The sequence below is a fragment of the Pseudoliparis swirei genome, chromosome 24, assembly GCF_029220125.1.
Source record: "Pseudoliparis swirei isolate HS2019 ecotype Mariana Trench chromosome 24, NWPU_hadal_v1, whole genome shotgun sequence".
Lineage (NCBI taxonomy): Eukaryota > Metazoa > Chordata > Actinopteri > Perciformes > Liparidae > Pseudoliparis > Pseudoliparis swirei.
The window spans coordinates 5,418,014-5,438,632 of record NC_079411.1 but is presented as its reverse complement, the minus strand read 5'-3'; the positions used below and the strand labels follow the sequence as shown (position 1 = coordinate 5,438,632).

At 46.2% G+C, this 20,619-nt stretch overlaps 1 protein-coding gene across 4 annotated transcripts; it reads right to left on the bottom strand.

Moving 5' to 3' along the window:
• Positions 1 to 4,197: 4,197 nt before the first annotated feature.
• Positions 4,198 to 20,496, bottom strand: fam193a (family with sequence similarity 193 member A). 4 transcript variants are annotated; one of them, XM_056409004.1, is made up of 23 exons: positions 20,063 to 20,496; positions 18,875 to 18,943; positions 16,858 to 17,100; positions 14,039 to 14,214; positions 13,753 to 13,920; positions 12,983 to 13,229; positions 12,696 to 12,820; positions 12,320 to 12,467; positions 12,119 to 12,193; positions 11,951 to 12,025; positions 11,746 to 11,858; positions 11,017 to 11,259; positions 10,699 to 10,855; positions 10,403 to 10,546; positions 9,698 to 9,988; positions 9,199 to 9,421; positions 8,722 to 9,096; positions 8,240 to 8,522; positions 7,920 to 8,106; positions 7,149 to 7,388; positions 6,083 to 6,992; positions 5,650 to 5,731; positions 4,198 to 5,229 (listed from the first exon to the last, which is right to left on the bottom strand). In XM_056409004.1, the coding sequence occupies exons 1-23, from the start codon at positions 20,282 to 20,284 to the stop codon at positions 5,121 to 5,123; spliced, it is 4,905 nt and encodes a 1,634-aa protein (XP_056264979.1). In that variant the 5' UTR covers positions 20,285 to 20,496; the 3' UTR covers positions 4,198 to 5,120. The 4 variants fall into 4 exon arrangements, with proteins under 4 accessions (XP_056264979.1, XP_056264981.1, XP_056264982.1 ...); XM_056409006.1 differs by having other exon boundaries at positions 8,731 to 9,096; XM_056409007.1 differs by having other exon boundaries at positions 8,779 to 9,096.
• Between the last annotated feature and the right edge of the window lie 123 nt (positions 20,497 to 20,619).

Sequence of the window (20,619 nt, the reverse complement as noted above, 5' to 3'; positions counted from 1 at the left end):
TGATTTATCTCGCTTCAAGTGTGCCACGTTATCGCACGGTGCATTTTAATGCTTGACAGTCTGCAGCCTCGAGCTGTTGCCACAGATCATAACCTAACCACGAAAATGTTGGCGCTACTTAATCTAAGTGTGCGCGCGTGTGTGTGCGTGTGCGTGCGGTGGAAACCCCCTTCCGAGTGGTGCCTGAATGGGCACGCTGTTCTGTCACAGCCATGCTCCCAGCTGTTGTGCGGCTCCAGCCAAACACCACAGAGGACGATAGGAAGACGCTGCAGCTCAAGTTACATCCAAGAACTGCCCTGCGGCTCGGCCGCTGACCAAAACATTCTGCAGTCGCACGGTCTCCCTGAAGTATGTTCTTCACACATTTAGGTCAACAGCGCCGTTCGGGTGATTCACTCGTCATGGGTTCTCGTGCAGTAAGCACAGGAAGCTGGACATCCCCTGTTTTTTAAAAGGAAGTAGGCTGTTGCGAGTGCACAGAACCGGTTCAGACAAACCACCGCGGTGTCTGTGTGAATGACACGGCACAAACACATTTTGAGTAAATAACTACTTTTAAAAGCAAAAATACAAAACCCTTTGAAAGGGAAGCTGTGTACACGTCCTTCTTACAAATGATATGTTGAATCCATGAGAAATAAAACGTACCTTTGCTCAATTCGACACCGGGTTGTTTTATTTTCCGCTACATTCTTACCGAGCTAGCTCGCTATTGCTTTGAGTCCGTCGGTACTTGTGCATCATTTATGGGATACATGTGGTTGCTGTTTGATTAAATGTGCATACATCTCACTTTAAATACTGTATCAATGAATATTATATTTCTACACATTAGCTTTTCTTGCCGTTCTCTGTATATATGATAAATATGAAGCAGTCGGTTAGCTTAGCTTAGCAAAAAGCTTGGCGGCGGTAAACAAGAATTCATCTGGTACATTTTTGTACGCCTTGAATGTTAAGTGAGCTTTAGACGTGCTGAGAGGAGGATGTTGTAACTTGGCTAGTAGGAGCATATTTAGTGTAAAAAACGTTTTTATTTTCAGGATATTTCGCATTTAGTGTTGGTGGTTTGTTTAAAATATTTTCGCCACAACCAGAGGTTATCAAGCTTTATATTAAGAAACGGGTTTCAAATTTAAAAAAAGGACTACCTCCGTAGACAAAAACGACACCAGGCAGCGTCACATGCTAACTTACTCATCAGCTAACCGTGGAAGATCTCTGTGGCTGAATTTGTCTCAATAATTAATTTTATTGACATATGTCTCTATAGTTCATGTACCCGCAGAACGATTGCTTCCTATTTGGTCTTTAAAGGGAAACTTTAGCATGTCGTCTATCGGCCTGCGAAGATAAAACACTCAGCCCCTAAAAAGGCCACGAGCTGTCTGCTGGGGATTCCCCCCACACACACCCACGCGTTTATAACAGGGTCTATAAGTGACTTTAAACTTCCACACAGAAAGACGCGCTACCCACTGATCTGAGAGTGGAAATAAATAGGTCACAAGTCCCCACCTGAGTGTCTGGGAACTTTTTTAAGAAACAAAAGAATTAATAATAAGTCAGGGGACGGCGGAAGATCAGTTCCTGTTGGAAACTAGACTCAAAGCGTCAGGATGTACTGCTGTAGCCGCCGCGGACTTTAACAAAGAGGGAAAACCTCAGCCCGACACTTATCCAGACAAACGCAGAACGGATAGATATACGGCCTTTAATCTGTGTATCCTAAAAGAACGGGAATTTCCCGCCATCACGAGGGAATTCCCAAAAAAGAAAAAGCCAAGTTTATTATTTGAAAATAGAGCGTTGTTGTCGACTTGAGCGGATCATCTTTGATTTAATGAACAATATGTCAGTTCAAGTAGTTTGTATTATTGTTGGATGGGAAAGGATTTTTTTTATTTTCCGGTGGGTTGTGTGTGTGTGTGTGTGTGGGGGGGGGGGGGGATGGGGATTCCCTCTGTAAGTGTATGTGATCCTGAGGCGCTCCAGGCAGTCGACAAGGAAAAGATCAGAGGAGCCACAAGAAAAGCTCTGATCCCTTCTAGTAATCCTATTGGCACTCGGCCGTCCATGTCAGACCATCGTGTGTTTCCCTCGTCAACCCAGATGATTTACAGCAAAAGGTCAAAACAAGAAAACATTTTTGAAAGGACACTTGATGGAAATGTACTTATAAATCTATTATTAACTGAGGAAAAGGTCTTAAGTTGCTGTAATAAAAAATGAAAATGGCACAAATCTGCGCCAATGTTGCGTTTTATTTAGATCACGGCCCACATACGTCTCTCAGACATGTCGCTCGGTGTTTTTTGGCTCGTCTGCGTTACCGTAGTCGTGCGGGGCATTTGCTCAAATGTGGTAGATCCCATCTTACATCACTGGTGACAGAGCGAGCGGATCCGACAAATATGATTCATACCTGAAATAAATTATGAGTCAGACGGACCTCGGTGGCGCTCACAAACCCAAACCTTTTGTCTTCCCTTGAATGAACTACCTTTACCACAGTTTTCTCAATCATCAAATTTGTACGAGTGGTAATTGTTCATTGTGAAATCTCTCGGTTTTTTAAGACAGTCACTCTTTGAAAAGTTGAGAGGAAGCAGTGTGAGGAACACAACTGTAACTCACTTCCTCTGCACGTCCATTTGGCTTTGAACATGCACATACTGTACTTTCACAGCATGTTTTAACTTTAAATTTTTTTTTTTAAACCAGGAACTCCTTATTCCATGTTTCATTTTCTGTAAGAATTCAAATATGTAACTATTCATCTTTAAATGGTAGGTCACCTCAATCTTTGTGCATTGGCGCAAATAGATGGAAAATTAGGTTTTAGCATTTTTTTAAAACCACGACAAAAGCGCTTAGCGCTTCGATGTCCCGTCAACGCAACGCATGCGTTAGCTCATCTACATCCAGATAAGCCTGACCTCATTTCACGCTCACTTTTTGCACCGAGGGGATGTACTTGATTTCAAAACGGCCTCAAATCAATTTTCCCAAGACCGTCATGTGCATATATTAGGGCCGCTTATGTAAATGCCGAAGCCGATGGCAGCTGCCCTTCGTTTTCTTTATTTCCCGTACTTTAGAATTGAAACTGAAACCTCGTGATCTACTTGCCTGCGGCTTTATGGATCGATTATGACCGTCAATTAGTGGATTTCCCCCTCAAGAACATTATTTGAGGGTGTGACGCAACCCTGTGTGGCGGCAGACATGCAGAGCAGCACCAATGGGTGAGAATTCCAACGGCGCCGCCACAAGCATTCACCCGTCCCACATGGCAGGCGTCGTGACCTTGAAGAGGGATTTGCTCACTTTAAAAAAACAACCTTCAATTCCAATCCCGGATGAAGCGGTCACTTTGGAAAATGAGCTTCAGTACAATAACTTTTTCCCTGTTGAATATGACGTTGCAGCTAGTTCGCTTAGCACAAAGACAGTGAAAAAGTCCGTAAAACAGCCAGCTGTCGTTTTTACGTGTTTTTTTTTTTACAGATTAAATAAATGTATAATGACGTGCACATTTGTGAATACGCTTCTGTCCCAAAACTATTTATTTACATATACAGGACTGTCTCAGAAAATTAGAATATTGTGATGAAGTTCTTTATTTTCTGTAATGCAATTAAAAAAACAAAAATGTCATGCATTCTGGATTCATTACAAATCAACTGAAATATTGCAAGCCTTTTATTCTGATTTATTGCTGATTATGGTTTACAGCTTAAGAAAACTCAAATATCCTATCTCTAAATATTAGAATATCATGAAAAAGTATACTAGTAGGGTATTAAACAAATCACTTGAATTGTCTAATTAACTCGAAACACCTGCAAGGGTTTCCTGAGCCTTGACAAACACTCAGCTGTTATAAATCTTTTTTTTTACTTGGTCTGAGGAAATATTAAAATTTTATGAGATAGGATTTTAGAGTTTTCTTAAGCTGTAAGCCATAATCAGCAATATTAAAAGAATAAAAGGCTTGCAATATTTCAGTTGATTTGTAATGAATCCAGAATGCAGACATTTTTGTTTTTTTAATTGCATTACAGAAAATAAAGAACTTTATCACAATATTCTAATTTTCTGAGACAGTCCTGTATGTGTAGTTTTAAGTGTCCATGCCCTTTTGAACTTTCTCCAGTGTGTAGGAAATAAGATTTGACACAAGACGCATAATCCTGCCATACTACTGTATTCCATCTTTCAAAAAAGAAAGACAAGATTTAATATTACTTAACAATATGTTAAAAGTAGCCAGTTTGGCTTCAGTGTTAATACAATATACACTCTATAACAGATTGATAGTGTGAGTATTGTTCTTTTTTTCGATTTTCATTCTGAAAGTATTCTGATACAAGCTGGCTACAGGTCAAAAATAAACAAAACAAAAACTGTAACTGGTACACTTTTACTCAACAGTTTGTTAAACAGAACTTAAAAACCAAAAGAAAAAAAGAAAATAAACATTGTCAAGTATTACGCTTTCCTCCTTTCTGTGAAACAGGGTGGTTGGGGGGGGGGGGCAGCTGACCACGCCCATTCCCTTGTCAATCATGTGAATGAGATGCCGTGCTAGGAACGGGAAACGACGGGATATTAAGCCACAATATCTCAAATACAGCTTTTTAATTCATTACATTTCTCTTCTTTTTTTGTGTAGTTTCCATTGTCTCTTTTTTTTGGAAGGAAACCATCCAGACATAGTAAGCATCTTTTGACTACAGGTAAGCCATTAAAAGAAAAAAAATAATTTCAGACCATGGCCTTTTAAGTCAAAAGAAATGCCCGACTCGGACTTAAAAGCACACAAGCACGCAAGGAAAATTAAATCGGATGTAACGTAGCATTCTGTGATTCTTTGTGTCATATAATTAAATTTTTCGTTTTTCAGTTCTGCAGGTGGATCGATCCAGATGGGTCCCCCGTGTCGGAACCCCACAGCGACGAGAACAAAGCAAGGCAGCATGGGTGTGATTTGCGCAGAGCAGGAGAGAAGTTCTGGGAGGACGACAGCTGGGTGGAGGTAAAGGGATGAGCGGGCGGGGGGGGCGGACGTGTGGGTTGGTGCAGCTGTTACGTCACCGATTGTGTCCCGACGGTCACTGACCGACGGCCTCGATGTGCAGCGAACGGAGCTTCTTCAAACTGAAGTTGGCCCAGTTGATGGAGAGCCGCTGGCGGGTCTGCCGGGCAGAATCCAAGCAGAACCTGCAGGAGGAACCAAACAGAGACACGTGAAGCTTCCCGAGGAGCCCAAAACCACGGCATCGTTCCCAACGGGAAACCTGGGAAGTTTTGCGTGAGATCTCTTGCCAGAACACATTTCGTGGAGCTCCGAGGTAAAATAAACCTGTCCGGCTGCCAAGAAGACAAATTGAAAGATAAAAGAAGAAGAACACGAAAGAAAAACATTATTTATATCCTTGTTTGCTTGTCATCAGTTGTCAATGTTTGTCGAGCTCGTTGCTTTTCAACTGTCAGTCAACAGAACAGGAAACAACTGTGGACACTCCTCCACCGGGGGCCTTTAAAGTTGACACGCAGAGAAAAGCTTTCAGGAATATCTCATCAGGATTTAGCGCACACGTGTGTGTGTGTGTGTGTGTATATATATGGCAATACGCATACCTTTTGAAATATTCCACCTCCCTCTCCGTTTCATCTATTTCAGTGCTGTCCAAGTCGATGTCTTTCGGCAAGAATACGTCATCTGAAACAAAACACAAATGCACGTTAATTTCTGCCATGTTTAATATATTAATTACTTTTGCAAGTGCATTATTAAATTTCTCTCCGAAACTTCGATACACACGGCTGCTTGATGTGCATATTTGGGAGTCTCTCTGCACATCTGAATGTAGACGCCTTGTCAGAGGAATAAAGTGGAAACGTCGCACGCAGTCGCAGACACGAGGGAGACTTGGCATCTCGCCAGAGGGAAAAAAAAGAAGCTCAAATGCAGCCACGCGTTGCAAATAAAGAGCTCAAGTGCAACTCATATTTGTGTCACACACACACACACAATTCCTCAAAATGTAAATTGTGAATTCACAACACCGACCTATGGAGGGGTTCGTCTTGTCGCCCTTCTTCTTCTTGCTCTTCTTGGCCTTGCCTTTGGTCTGCGGGGATTCTGCGCCGGGAGGTTTGCCGTTCTGCTCAGACAGCGAGGCCGGGGGGGGCGACGGGGAAGAGTTTGACGCGGGTGGACTCCGCCGGTCTTCCCTCAGTCGGGTCGGCGGCGGTTCCGGTCGGAGCTGCTGATGCTGCCTCTTCCCACCGGCGCCTCCTCCAAAGTGACACCTCTCCTCCCTCCTGGGTTCAGTGGCGGGGAGCGGCGCCAGGGTCTCGGCGGGCCGGATCCGCATGGCTTTGATGTCGGGCGTCGCGGGGGCGGTGCCGTTCGCGAGCTTCGGTGCCGCGTCCGAGCTCTTGGGCAGCTCCGGGGCTTTCTTGACGGCGGCGGCGGCGCACGTGGCCACCTTCGCGGACTGCTTGGCCTTTACTTTACCGTTGACCTCGAGCCGGGGCGGAGGAGTGCCGTTGTGGAGGACGGCCTGACAGTTGGGGATGTTGGTCTCGGTAGAAAAGCCCCTCTGGCCGGCGCGTCGGGGGCTGTGCTGTGTGTTGGGGCGGGGGAGGGGCTCCACTCTGGGCTCCTTCTTCTCGGGGAGCCTGATGAGGGTTTGAAGCAGCGAGTGTGACTTTCCGTTCTGCAGGTTGTCCAAGACGTTCTGCGCCGTCTGTTTGAGGGGCTGTGGGTTGTTGGGCGGGGGGGCGGTGTTCTCCTTCGCTTTCTCCTTCTTTTTCTTCTTGGCCGCCCGGTGCTGCTGCAGCTCCTGCAGCCGGAGCAGCTCCTTCTGGAGCGCCGCCTCTTCCTCCTGCTGCCGCTGTCGCCGTTGCAGCTCCTCCAGCATCTGCTGCTCCTCCCTCTCGCGGGCCTCTATCTCCAGACGGGCCTTCTCCTCCATCTGAAGCAGACACAGACACACACGGACACACTTTCAGCATGAGAACTTCAGCCCCGACAGATTAAGTGCCAACAGAGTCGCTGCAGCAGTTGAGACTGAATGGATTAACACAGGAGTTCATGGCTGTCATGCAAAAAAAGAAGAAGGACCAGTTACCTTCTTTTGTTTATGCCTGGCCCGCTTGGCCGCTTTAGAACTGGAGGCGGGTTTATTGTCCGCGCTGTTGATGAACTGCAATAGGTCCTCCACCCGCCTGTGGTCCTCCACCCCTCCATCTCGCTCTATCACCGGTGGCTGCTCCTCCCGCTTGGGCTGCTCCTCCTTACGCTTGGTCAGACGCAAGCGCAGCTTCTCACGCATCTCTGCATAGTTTCGACTGGTAGGAGCAGCTGGGGGCTGGGAATGAAACGGAGGAGGATCACATTACATTAAGATAATAATCTATGAATCACGAGTGTTAGCTTGTTTTACAATATAGTTTTTTTTAAACTGAGCTTTGTGTGTTTTGAATGTGTGAGCCCCTGTGTTGCATTTCTTGTTAGTACTTGAATATGTCTAAGAGCCTCCTGAATGACGATACTCACTATTAATTGTTTGTGCACCTATTGCCGCAAATATTATATAAAAGTTGTTTAGGTTTGTTTTATGACATCTGCCTGTCGGGACGACAGAGGAAAAATAGACTCTTGGCATACTGGCACATTTACAGAAATGTTTTTATTAATGTGCACTGTCGCATATCAAATAAACCAAAGTAAAAAAACATTATGTACAGGGGATTAATGCCCATTTAAAATACATGTATTCATTCTTAGCTTAAAACAAACTAAATTGAAATAAAAAAAGTACTGTATCCTCCCCCCAAAACATGAACGTTTGAGGTGAACATGCTAATTTCAGTGAGTAACAGGTGTGTGCGCCTCTTACCCCGCCATGCCCGAAGAACTCGCAGTAGCAGCAGTCACAGTACTTTCCCTCTTTCTGGTTGGTGGAGGTAGAGGTGGAGGAGCTGTGCTCAGAGCAGCTGTCCTCGTCCTGACTCTCCTCCCCGTCGTACGGCTGGTGCTCGTAGGCCCCGTTCCCCTCACAGCGATGGCCTTCACAGTCCGGGTCACTGAAAAGAATCGGACTTAAAACTGCTCCCCGTCACAAATCAACAAAATCATATTCCCAATTGATCCGTCTCTCTGGTATTATGTCGGATTCATGTCCTGTCGTGAGCCTGTGGGACGTGGTGGTGGTCTTACCTGCAGACACTGGGCGGGGCGCTGACGGGACCGTCCGCCGAGGAGGTCGGTGGCTCGGCGGGCGGGAGGCACAGACCCTGGTGGGTCTCCATGAAGTCCGGGGCCGGAGGAGCCATCTTTGGAAAGGGCTGGGACCCCATTGTGGGAAGGTGCGTGGTGGGTGCTGGCGGCAGGGTGGGGGCCGAGAGTGGAGGGAGGGAGGTCAGTCCTGTGGGACAGTTTCTTGGGGGGGCGGGAGCGGGTTGCCTATGGTCCTCTTTACCTAGATTGTGAAATACATCGTCTGGAGGAAACAAAGATATATTGGTTGAGAGCATTGCTTCGTAACTTTCTGGATGTTTGTTTAGATTTGTGTTGTGATCCGTATTTTGATCGGTAGGTTAAGAAAGGAAAAACATTTCCCCTGATGGGTCTCTACAACGGATGTCATAACCCTGGAACGAGAAGCCATGAATCAGTGCAAACCAAAGAGATGCTCCTACCTATATTACCTAAAGAGTTGGGTCTTTTAGATGCTAGGTGGATGGGTGGATTATTACTTGACTGGACAGTGGTGGCAGTGCAGGACACGGAGGACGTGGAGGCGGAGGTGGCCATCACCACTCGGTTGGTCTCCATGAAGGCATCCTGGAAATTGTAGAGACACTTCTTCTTGGCGCCACTCTTCTTCTGCCGTTTGGCTTCCGACGAGGAGCACGACGACGAGGACGAGGACGAGGACGAGGACGACGACAATGACGAGGAAGCGCAGCAGGAGGGGGGCAGAGGGGCGGGCAGCGAGGGGTGTTCCCCTTGGGGGCCGATCGATGACGTTGGGGGGAGGGGCATGTCGGCGAGGGGCGGGCCGAGCATGTCGCCTGTTGATAAACAACGACAGACAACTCGTGCCGTCAACGGTGTTTTTTCTTGAGGAACTTATTTGCGTACGGATTATTTTCTGCAGTGGCGGAGCGGCTCACCTGGAAGGGACTCGGGCAACAGCACAGATGGATTCCAGCTCTTCATCACAGCCGCGTCCCAAAGGTTCTCAAACTTGAGCGAGAGGCACTGCAGCGAGCTGTTCCAGTCGCCAGCTCCACACGCGCCGCCAAAGCAGTTCTGGTAGACGTGCTCCGGCAACGAGGGGCTGAAGGCCGGCTGCTTGGCCGCCGAGTGGTTCGATGTGGGGTTTGGGGGCAAAGGCTGAAGAAAAGAGGACATAGGTTACGATTTGAGCTCGTGTATAAATACAGTTTGGGGTTCCTTTCAACTTTGGATTAGTTCAGGCTGACCCCTGGTGGCGGAACATTACAACTACAAGGAAACGAAGTGAAACTAGAATGCAACTCAGTGTTGTTCCTGGAAACGTCAAAAAATCCCCTATGATAAGGAAATTAAGAAATGTTCCCGTAAAAAGTGCTCTCATCGCTATTTTTATATACACACACACACACACACGGGTATAAAGAAAGTAATCACCTTGTTGTGTGTGAGAGGAGGACTGGGAGGGTAGAGTGTAGGGTGCAGCAGGGGCCGGGAGAAGTTGTGTAGGGGCAGGTGGCCGTGGATGTGGGGGTAGAGGTGGAGGGCAGGGTGGGTGGGGGGCGTCTTGCTGTCGGTGAAGAACTGGTGTCCAACAGTGGGGGGAGGAGGAGGAGGAGGAGCAGCGTGGAGGCGACTAGGGGGCAGGCACGAGGCAGGGCCGAGGGGGGAGGAGCTGGGGTCTTGGTTGCACACGTGGCACTCGCAGGCATGCTGGACCTGTTCTACCTGAGAGCGGGAACACAATTAAAAATATGTTCTGCAGTGTGAGTTTGTGTGTGTGTGTGTGTGTGTGTTCTTCTACCCTGCTTGTGTAAGATTACCATCTAGTTATATTCATTCTGAAACAATTAGCTGTTCAACACAAGATTTTATTGGCAGCAATTGTGAATTAATTAACCATTTCAGAAATCTTTCAAGCAAAAATGGCAGAACTTCTCTGGTGGCATTTATTTCAACGCAAAAAATTACATTTAGGATTATTTAACAACAAAAAGATGAATTAATTAAAACTATGAGTTAATTGAAGGCCGGCAAGTTATCATACTATAAAGTAATAATAACTGCATGTGCAAACAGGTTCAATGACTTTATTTTCGAGCAATCGGAAGAAAGGGAGCTTATTAAAAGGCGTTACCACACCTGATGGTGGTTGTAAGAAGGTGGAGGGCTGATGGTCTTTCCTGAGGAAAGCTCCTCCAGCTGGTCCCTGGGCCCCCCACCGACCTCACCGTCAACTTCCTCATCGCCCTCCGATGAGCTGCTGCTGCTGGTCATGTGAGGAGACTGAGGGAGAAACGTGTCGAACAAAGAAAACCCATTTAGGAAACAGCTGAGGAACAGGACGCCCACTCAGAATGAAAAAGAGTTTCATCATCCACAAACTATTCTGGGCCTTTAAAAAATATATATATATTATTCCGCAGCACAGAACTCACCCCTGCCTTTAGTTCCACGTTTTGACATTCCCCATTGATGTCATTATGGAGGCCGTTCACAGCCGCCGTCACCACACGGTTATCCTCGTAACCAGTCATAGGGTAGATGTCCCCGAACTTACTGGACAACGGAGGCACTTCGTCATCATCACTGATGCTAAAAGAATAGGAGAAATGAGTTAGTCATGTTCGGGGGAAAGTACCGGGGGTGTGGATTATTGTCAACAGGAAGAGGTGTGCAATTATGATCTGTGCCTAAATGGTTTGTTACAAAACCTTGAACCAGCACTTTGATGGGGCCGCCACTGGCTAACTCACAACGTGTTGGTACCGCCCTCGGGCAGGATGAGCCGTGGATGCTGCTGAATGGTGATGGGGGAGCTGGAGTTGGAGCCGGAGGCGGAGCTGCCGGAGGAGAGGCTGGGCGGGTGCACCTCCGCCAGGTAGTCGCGGGGCGGCTCCCCCTGCAGGGGCAGCTTGATGTGGAGGTCCTCGGCGATGGGGGAGTCCATGATGCCACAGGTCAGGATGTGGGAGAGACTACAGTCATCACACGTGCACCTGTTGGGAGTGTGTGGGGGGGGGGGGGGGGGGTTACGGACAATATTAATAATGCAATAAACATGGCAGTGTTATCTTAATATTGATTTGTATTCAAATCGACTCGTGGTCACCCCCTAAATTCAATGTTCTTCTTTATGTTAAAATTATATTTTTCTACAAAATACAATATAAAGAAAAGTTATTTCCACAAATTATTACATTACATATCACACATATGGGCTATAAAGGTGGGGCAGAATTAAAAGTGGACCATGCATGATGAGAATTTGCCTCCTTGTCCGTCATTAAGAATGTAAACGACCTCATCGAAAATACTTTTTCCACATGCAACTCAGTTCTTACGATACATTTGTAATATTTCACAAAGCAGAACTCGAGGTGGACTCTAGTGCGAGAGAAAAGTAGAAAAGCAAATGAGTTTATGCTCTAGCTGCTTAAGGACCCCCGAGGGCCGGCTCGAGGACGGCCCGAGCTCTGACTCACCGTCTTCGATAATTGCAGTTTGGGCAGTCTGGAATACTCAGACGAGACGAGAGCATTCTCATCGTGTCTGTGAAGTTGTGGTCTCCGGTGGGGGGCTTCTTACTGTTCGGTAACTATAAAGAGAACAACGGTTTTTTTTAAAAACGGCTCCGAGGCTCAGAACGACACGTTTATAATCTGCCGTGGCGGCTCCGCGACACGGTACCTGTTCTTCTATAAATCTCCTCTGCTTGAAGAACTCCCAGTCCTCCTTCAGCATTCGCTGCTTCGTCTTCAACGTCTGCAAATGGGCAGATAATTAGGAGAGCGTGAACTTCCAGAAATTAAAAGAAAAAGAAAAACAATGCTTAGGTATAATGTTTAAGTCTCTTACGTTTTTGCTTATTAAAGACTTGTGTGGCTCTGTTCTTTGGTTGGTGAGACTCTGACCCTCCACCTTAAAAAGCAGCTGCAAAAGAGTCACATCCGTAAAGCTTTAATTACGCCATCTTCATAAAGTACCATCTCTTTTTTGGGATCAAAGTACCGGTATTTCCTGTGGCAGATACGTTTATGCTTGGATGTACACACACACCTGTTCATCTACATAGTCATCAATCCTCTTCTCACACTCCTGCCATTCAGTAGCCACCGAAGCCATCTCCCGCTGCAGCTGATGGTAGCTTTCTAACAAGGTCCTGTACATATCTTCATTGTAGGAATCATGGGAGGCTGTGCCATGTCTAAAACAAAACAAAGAGGCAGAATAAGACAAGTCATGAAAAGACACTTATGTAGGGTTTAATGGACAAGAGATGTGTCGAATTCGCCTTCACGGAAGACAACAGCTCATTTGCATCTTTTATTTTCTAGACTTCTGAAACAGTGGTTGTGACACACCGGGCCGATGTGGGTCAAGAACAGCAGAGGAAGTGATAACTGTTTATTAAGCGAGTGCAACTATATCTTACTTCAGCTGTGCAACCAGTGCAGGTAAATTGCTGTGCAAGATCGGCTCAGAGAACACCAGATTCTCAAAAAGGTGCTTGTTGTGCAGCTCCCACGTCACCTGGAATTTCTGAAGGTGCTCATTTTCCTGAGGTAAAAAAAAAAACAACAACACACATTTAGAATCATCATCAGTCACCAACAGACTATGAATTTGCCTTTGATGCCACCTGCGGGGCAGCTAAAAAACAACATCTCTGTAAAGCTGTCGCTCTGGCTACACACACACACACACACGAGATGAACTGACCAGGGTGAGCAGGAAGCTGCTGATGGTGCGTGCAGCCTGACAGAGGGCGTTGTACTCCTCCAGCAGCAGGGAAATGAACTGGTAGGCCTGAGGAGGACCCAGGGCTGCGGCCACAGTCCCCGCTGGTCCCATCGTCTTGGGTCCCGTCGATAGGTGCTTCAGGAGCCGCACCTTCATTTCCAAGACATATTCACGCGCCTGCTGCTCCAACCGCTGATAGAGCTGGTACGGGTCCTTCTCGCAGAGCCTACGGGAGGGTGAACATGGAGCAAGTCATCTTTTCGGCGCCATCTATTTTTCGCTTTTAGAAATGACTCAGCGAGAGTATTTCTTCCCCCTGTACCAGGCCGATAATAGATGCAGCCAGACCTTTCTTTGGGAGATATGTCTTGCTATGCGTGGTTCAGACAGGACAGGTTGGCGTAAATGAAAACACGAGGGAAAAACTCTCAAAACAAAAGCCACATGAAACTGGTTCCTTCCTTAATCTGCCCCCTTGTTTACAGTTTAAAATGTTCCCTCGGTGAGTCACAGCACAGCCGACGGTCCCGTTTCAACAGGAAGTACATCGTATCAAGGAAATAAAGATGAGTTACGGGGCTTTCAATCTGACTGATACAGTCGAGGCGGAAGTTGATTCGACTTGTTGACATCACTCCTTCCCAAGGCCGTCAGGCCGGAACGTTCTGACGGAGGCCTTTAATTTTATTCATGCAATGGAGACTCCTCGTGGACAACCGCTGAAAAGAGAGCACGATGAGTCACGTTACCTGTCGACCAGCTCCTTCATGCCCTCCTTGTCCCTCTCCAAGGGCTGGTCATGGTCATCTGCCAACGGTGTTCCTGTCTGGCGGTAGATGCAGCGCACCAGGTAGCGAACCTCCGCCCAGTGGTTCTGTAGCTGCTGGGACTCCCTCTCCGACTCGGCGGAGATCTCCCTGTTATCCAGGACATGAATTCATGGGGAACTTTTAAACTCTAAAAAAAAACGTGAAGATTAAAACAACGCATTCGGAATTCGAGTTCCCTTTCGGCGGGCGACGCCTCGGCACTGACCGTCTCTCGTTGCAGGCTTCACAGCTGCACACCGTATCGGCAGGCATCGGCGCGGTGAGGTCCGGGGCAGGGAGCATGGGTAGTGTAGGCACAGCAGTGGTCAGTCTGTCTCCTGTGGCTGCCTCCTGGCCCAGGTTTCCGTTACCCACGGGCATGTGCAAAAGGAAGTCCTGGCTCTGGAGAGATAGAACATATATATATATATATCAGGGTTCTTACACATTTTGACCAATGGACTTTTCCATGACTTTAAACCAAATTTCCACGACCAAACTGAAATCTCGGTATAAACATGAACAATTTAGAAAATGTTGTGCGTTTTTGAGCATCTTTCTTTAAAAAAACATATCAATTATTTCAAACTCGGCGTGAATGAACATGTGAATATAACAACATTTCCATGACTTTTCCAAAACTTTTATGATTTCAGTTTTTTCCATGACTTTTCCAGGCCTGGAAACGACCATTTTAAAATTCCATGACTTTTCCAGGTTTGCCATGACCGTACGAACCCTGATATATACACATTTTTTTCTACAAGCTTTCGTCAAGATACAAGCGAGCAACGCTTTAAAGAAATTAAACAACTTGCTGAGTGGTTTGTCAATCCACAATTATTCCTGTTGGTTATGCTGTGACAGGTGGTGTAGTGGCTAGCGCTGTCGCCTCACAGCAAGCGGGGCCCCTTCGAGTGGAGTTTGCATGTTATCTTGGGTTCACTCCGGGTTCCCCTCAGTCCAAACACATGCAGTTTAATATTAATTGAGGACACTAAATTGCCCGTGGGTGTGAATGCGAGCGTGCATGGTACTCCGTCTCTATTTGTCAGACCTGCAACCATCGCCCGATGTCAGCTGGGAATCGGCTCCCGCGACCCTGAACAGGATAAGCGGTGGAAGATAATGGATGTTTTGATGTCTTGAATCCAAAACATGCTGCAACAACACATCGTGCGAGCAGCACGGGAACTGCGAGCACAGCATCATGTGTAATATAATGTATTTGGACGGTTTTTATATTACATTATTTACCCAATATTGAAGGATATCTATATGAAGCTGGAACATCAGAGTTCTGGACATCGATATACCTCCGCATTATGTTGCTCCTTGTTCCCTATGGTAGCTACAAAGAGGAAACATGTGCTATGAGCCGACGACAGAAGAAGTCCAGTCGGATCGGCCAATCCAAGCAGAGTCCTGCGCCCCGCCCGACAGGAGCATCATGGGGTAAGTGTTCTTTAATTGAACCATTGTTCAGTTACACGCCGATGTAACTGAGAGGAGCCCGGCCCGTCTGGTCAAATTATCGCCGAGGCTACCGGAGCTAGATTTGTTTTTGTTCAGGCAAACCTTCTGCAGCTGCTTCACAGCAAAAGCTTCCCAGAGGTTTGGCTCACGGTATCGTGAGTCAGCAACAAAGCCCAGTGCCGTGAGGATGCAGATGAACAATACATTAAAGAGGAAACCGAACCCAAACGAGTCCAAAGCACACACACACGCCCACGACAAGGAAAGCAACCACTCCGACATACCTGGCAACTTTCAAATAAAACCTCATCAGTCATAAGAACGAGCTCAGCAACGAAAAACGTTACAACTTGAGGTTCTCAATAAGGTTTTGAGTAAAACAACTTTGCCTCGTGTTAAGAATCCCCTTGCATATGTACAAGTGTAAACTTACTACAACTTCAACTCAGTAAGGCGGTGTAGTTTGTCTTTGAGCGCATGTGTCATTGTCGTAAAGAAGTCTTGCACGCAACACGCCGTACGCATGCTTTACAATATCAATATCAAACTCCCTATGCGGTGTTTTTAATTTCCTATATGCTTCATTAATGATTCAGGAACAAGACCGAACGAGTCCGAGACATGTCCTCGATGTGCAAACAGCGAAATGATCCATAACGGACCTCCGTCTTAATCCAATAAGTGTTGTTAGAGTACAGGCTACAATACTATCAATTATTTCTGATAGACGTGAGTTCACTTGAGGCTCGGGTCCCACAACCGAAATGTAGCCAACACACCGCACAGCAAAGTGGCAGCATGAATATGTAAACAGTCACGACAATCACCCTTTGGCTCTGCTTAAAAATGAATTATGTAAATTAAACTATTACTGAGAGTCAAGACAACAAATAACTGCCCATAACTTGCACTTAATGAAATAGTAAAAACTACTTACAATAAATAAATAAATAAAAGGGAGTCCTTTCAGTGTATAGTAATGACGTTGTATTCCAGTAAAATAAACGTAAGTATGTGTGATCACAAGAGGTTTCCATCTCTACATCAGCCGGGCTGTCGGTCATAAAGAAGCTCTTCATATGAAGAGGCCGTAGTCTCACACGTCAACATCGGCCAGAGAGCATATTTACAGCCATGTAGATCTGATGGGTAACGCAGATCCAACTCCAAAGTGTAAAGAACATTACGCTTACACATACCGAAAAGAACATCGTGGTCGTTGATCCACTGACTTGCATATTTGGCCCTAATTAATATAATGTAGCTTTCGTTCGCAATGAAGCAAAGTCCCAAATATGACATAATATGTTGTTTGTAGCGTTTTTTTCTCAGAGAGAACAGCTGCTTCTTCTGGCTGCTCCGCTTCTCTGGGAAAGAAACGGATGTGAACACGAGAGCGACGCCATCCACCGAGAGACCGGCCGCAGCCGCACGAGTTAAACGGCAGACTGCCGATCGGAAACTGTGGAATCGTTCGAAAGAACCGGAGGAGCCGCGGTTCTCTCGCCGCACGCACAAACGGCGTCCCCGCCACTTCACGACAACCCTCTCGGTACCGAGGTGCCTCACCCCCAAAGACTGCTCCAGAGCAGTGTGTCGGTCCTCCTTCTCCACGGTGCGCCTGCAGTCGGAGCACACCCACAGGGGCAGCTGGAGGGCGCTGGGCGTCTTGGCGGGCTGCGCCGTCCCGTTCGGGCCCGAGATGCCCGCCTCCGGAGGCACGGACGTGTCTTTGCGCTCACATCGGCACAAGAGGCAGCTATCGCCGGCAGTGTAGGGGGCCCGCTGGTTCAAGCCGAACGTGAATGGGGTCTGCGGCGAGTGAGGGGAGGAGCAAGAGAAAAATTAATTATACAAAAGGTACACGGTCACATAAACATTCACCGTAATAATCTTTTATTATTATAATAGTTTTTTTTTAAGCATAACGTGCTATTTTGACAGTAAAACTTAATGTTTATAAATATAATGAAATGCAGTGAGATTGCAGTTTTCCTTTATGTAGGTATGATAATCATTAGAATAAAACTAAAGCCTTACTTTAAAAATAATGTGCAAATTGAAAACAGAATTCTCCAGGATTAACCAATACAGTCAAACTGCTTGATATCTCGCAGGTCACACCCATTGCATTCTGGGTATGCCAGCTGTCTAAACCGCCCCTCTGCATGCCATTAAAACCCTGGAACTTGTTCTTGATGTGAAGCCTCCTCACTGAGTGAACCACAGAGGGGCACAAACACATAATTACCAGTCAGAAGTTTCAATTAATGATCTCTACAGCGTTTGGAAGAGAGCAAAATGCCTTTGAGGCTAAAAACTTAAAAAGCGGTTGCTTTGCATCTATTTCAGCAACATGTTTGACGTGTACCAGCAGTTTCCAGTTATTCAGCTTCAGTCACTCGTCCAGTCGGGTTATTTTCTGAGGAGTTGCTTATCTTGCTTGTATGTTTGGGTATAATGCAAATGTCAGATGGGGTGTAACGACTAAAATAATCGGATTCAATCCAGGATAATAGTCACATTTGAATACATTTTAACACAACATGGAGCAGTACCCTACCATACAATGTTCTCCCCATTTCTATTTTTTTGCCTGACCTATTTAGAGTAACATCTTGTCTGAAGTGGGGTGAACAACATACCAAAAACAACCAGGTGGTGTAAAAAACACAATATAAAAAGATAAAGGCAAAAGGCACTTGACATATTTTGGACACGTGCAGGGTGCATTATTTGATTTGTTGTATGTGCTGAATAACATATTTAGTTCTTAACAATACAGGCACAACATAATTATTACTTAATACCTTGTTGCACAAAAGCATTACAATATATTTGAACATGTTTGGTAATACACATGTCAATACATTGTCCGAGCTGTCAATAAGACTAGTTTTGACAGAACATTTTGGCTTTTTGACAAGAGATCTTAATGAGATATGGGCAAGGATCTTAATATGCGCTTGGGCACATATTTGGATATAATGCAAGTCATTAACAGTCCTGATGCTGTGATATTCAGTTTAGCTGGTTATCTATGTTCATGAATATTGATTTAGATCTTAACAACAGGACAACTTAAAGTTTGGTTGAGGTCAAGTTTTCGATGACAGTCACTTTGCATGTGACAAGCTGCTAACATAGTGCTGATATGCAGCTTTCCAACACCGCTGTCAAAAAAAGTGCTGCAGAGACTGAAATCACTGCTGTAATTAATCACTTAAGGCGGTCTGCTAATACGACGAGACGGGTTCCAGTCACGTTCCAGATGTGTAGCGTATATATAGATGTTGAACCATCTTAATGCCACGGTGCGGCCGAACGCACAACTGTTTGGTGCCCTTCAGAATTTTATATATTCTTGATATTTATGACAGTTACGTCACTTTGCACACTAAATGTTAGAAATGTTATGTTATGCGAATAAATGAAGAGCGACGTAATCCTCTTTCCCCATCTAGTGCACCTAAAGTTCTGGAATAAAAGGGGTAAATGTGTTGGGACGAAAGGGGCACGGCTTCAGAAGGAAAATCTATAACTGTGGCCTTTGATAATCTTTCGGAAACACCTGATGTGAATTTACCTGGAGGACCCCGGAGAAGTCAGCATTCACTGGTCCTTCCGTAAACTGCGGTGTAACACTGTTGCTTACCTGAGGGGCACAAACGACTCAATATTTACATAGAATTTACACACTTGGTTAATCAGAGTTAGCATAATGGCAATTCTTACTGTTGTAAAGTAGATGAGTTTACGATCTTCTAAAAATGTGTGAATAATACCTGCGAGGCCTGCTCAGGGAAGACAGGTAGACGACAACATAAACATAATGTGTCCTTAACAGATGGCGAGGCGTCTGTCCCCACTGGTACTAAGTAGTATCTACTCGAGGTTCTCTTTAAGCTTTTGGCAGTGTGTGTGAAAATTAAATGACCCAAAATCTCACCAACTAACTTTCTAACCTACATCTTTGAGTTTAACTCTCAAAAACAGGTCGGTTACAAAGAAATGAGCTCACATCTCATGGTGTCACTGTAGCGTATGGGTCGTGTACCTACTTCTGTGTCAATGGCGTAAAAACTAAGCTACTTTGTCCATATGCATGCAACACTAGTTCGTTTGTTTCGCTTGTTATCTGGTGAACACAACCAGACTAAACTTTTTAAAACAGCAAGAAAATTGGAAGGTCAGCTTGGACACATCGAGGCCCGACGGAGCTGAAGTTGTCAGTCCTCCTCACGGTTAGCATAAGCTAGCATTAATGTTTATCTGCGTAAAAGCAGCCCCGCGGTCCAACTGTGTTGAACCTCATCACACTCGTAAATAATCTCCACCTAACGTACCTGTACCACATTAGCTAAAGAAACCACTAAAAAACAAAAACAAATAACGCTTCTTGGGTTGACTTAATTTGTTGTCGATTCAGCTGCGATATCTTAACTTGAGCTAACGAGGGTAGTCACAGCGCACAAGTAGCCCGACGCTAATGTTTACGACAGTGTAACACAGATATAAGGAGGCCGGTTCGTCTACACGACTCGCCGGCCGACACTGCGCACCACGAAGCAACACCAAAAAAAAACCAGCATTTATCTGCATTTAAACCTGTTCATTTCCAGCTACGCATATTTTAGTTCGCTAGCTGCCCTCCTCGCATCGCTGTCGGGCCCAAATCAGATTTGTGTCATTGATAACGCTGCTTAGCTCGTCGCCCCCCCCCCCAAACCCCCCGTTTTGACATCCGCCGGTTCACAACGCGTGACACTCTCACCTCTCCGTTGATGCCCGCGATGGACCCGATATTCCCGCTGCCCGCACTGCCGGTTGTTAAAAAGCTGACGACCGAGGCAGATGTCGCTGTCCCCGCGCAGCCCAGGGCCGAGGCAACCCCGGCCTTGCCACCGCTGGTGTTGCAGACGGCGCTGCAACTGCTGCCACCGCCCCGCTTGTTCTTCCTGCGTTTAGCCCCTCGTTTAGCATCGGTTGGACTCATTCTTTTCCCCCCCACGAAATGAAGCGAGACAACGTGCCGTCCGGGCGTGGCGGGGTCTCCGGTGGAATGCCTGGCGCGATCACTCGGGTGTGAATCCGGGACAGCGATTTAGAGACTCCCCCAAAACGACAGACACTCAGTTCCATCAAAGTGCAAACCGACTTCATAGATTCCAATATGGCCTCTAGCTGTGCTGCCTTCAACTGGGGAGCTTGCGTTGCAACGCAACTGTACGTCTCCCTCGCGGGGGCTTCTGGGAAATTGAGTTTGTTGTGTGATATTACGTGGAGCAAAGTTTAGTGAGATTTTGATTATTTAGCTGTGACAGAAAATGT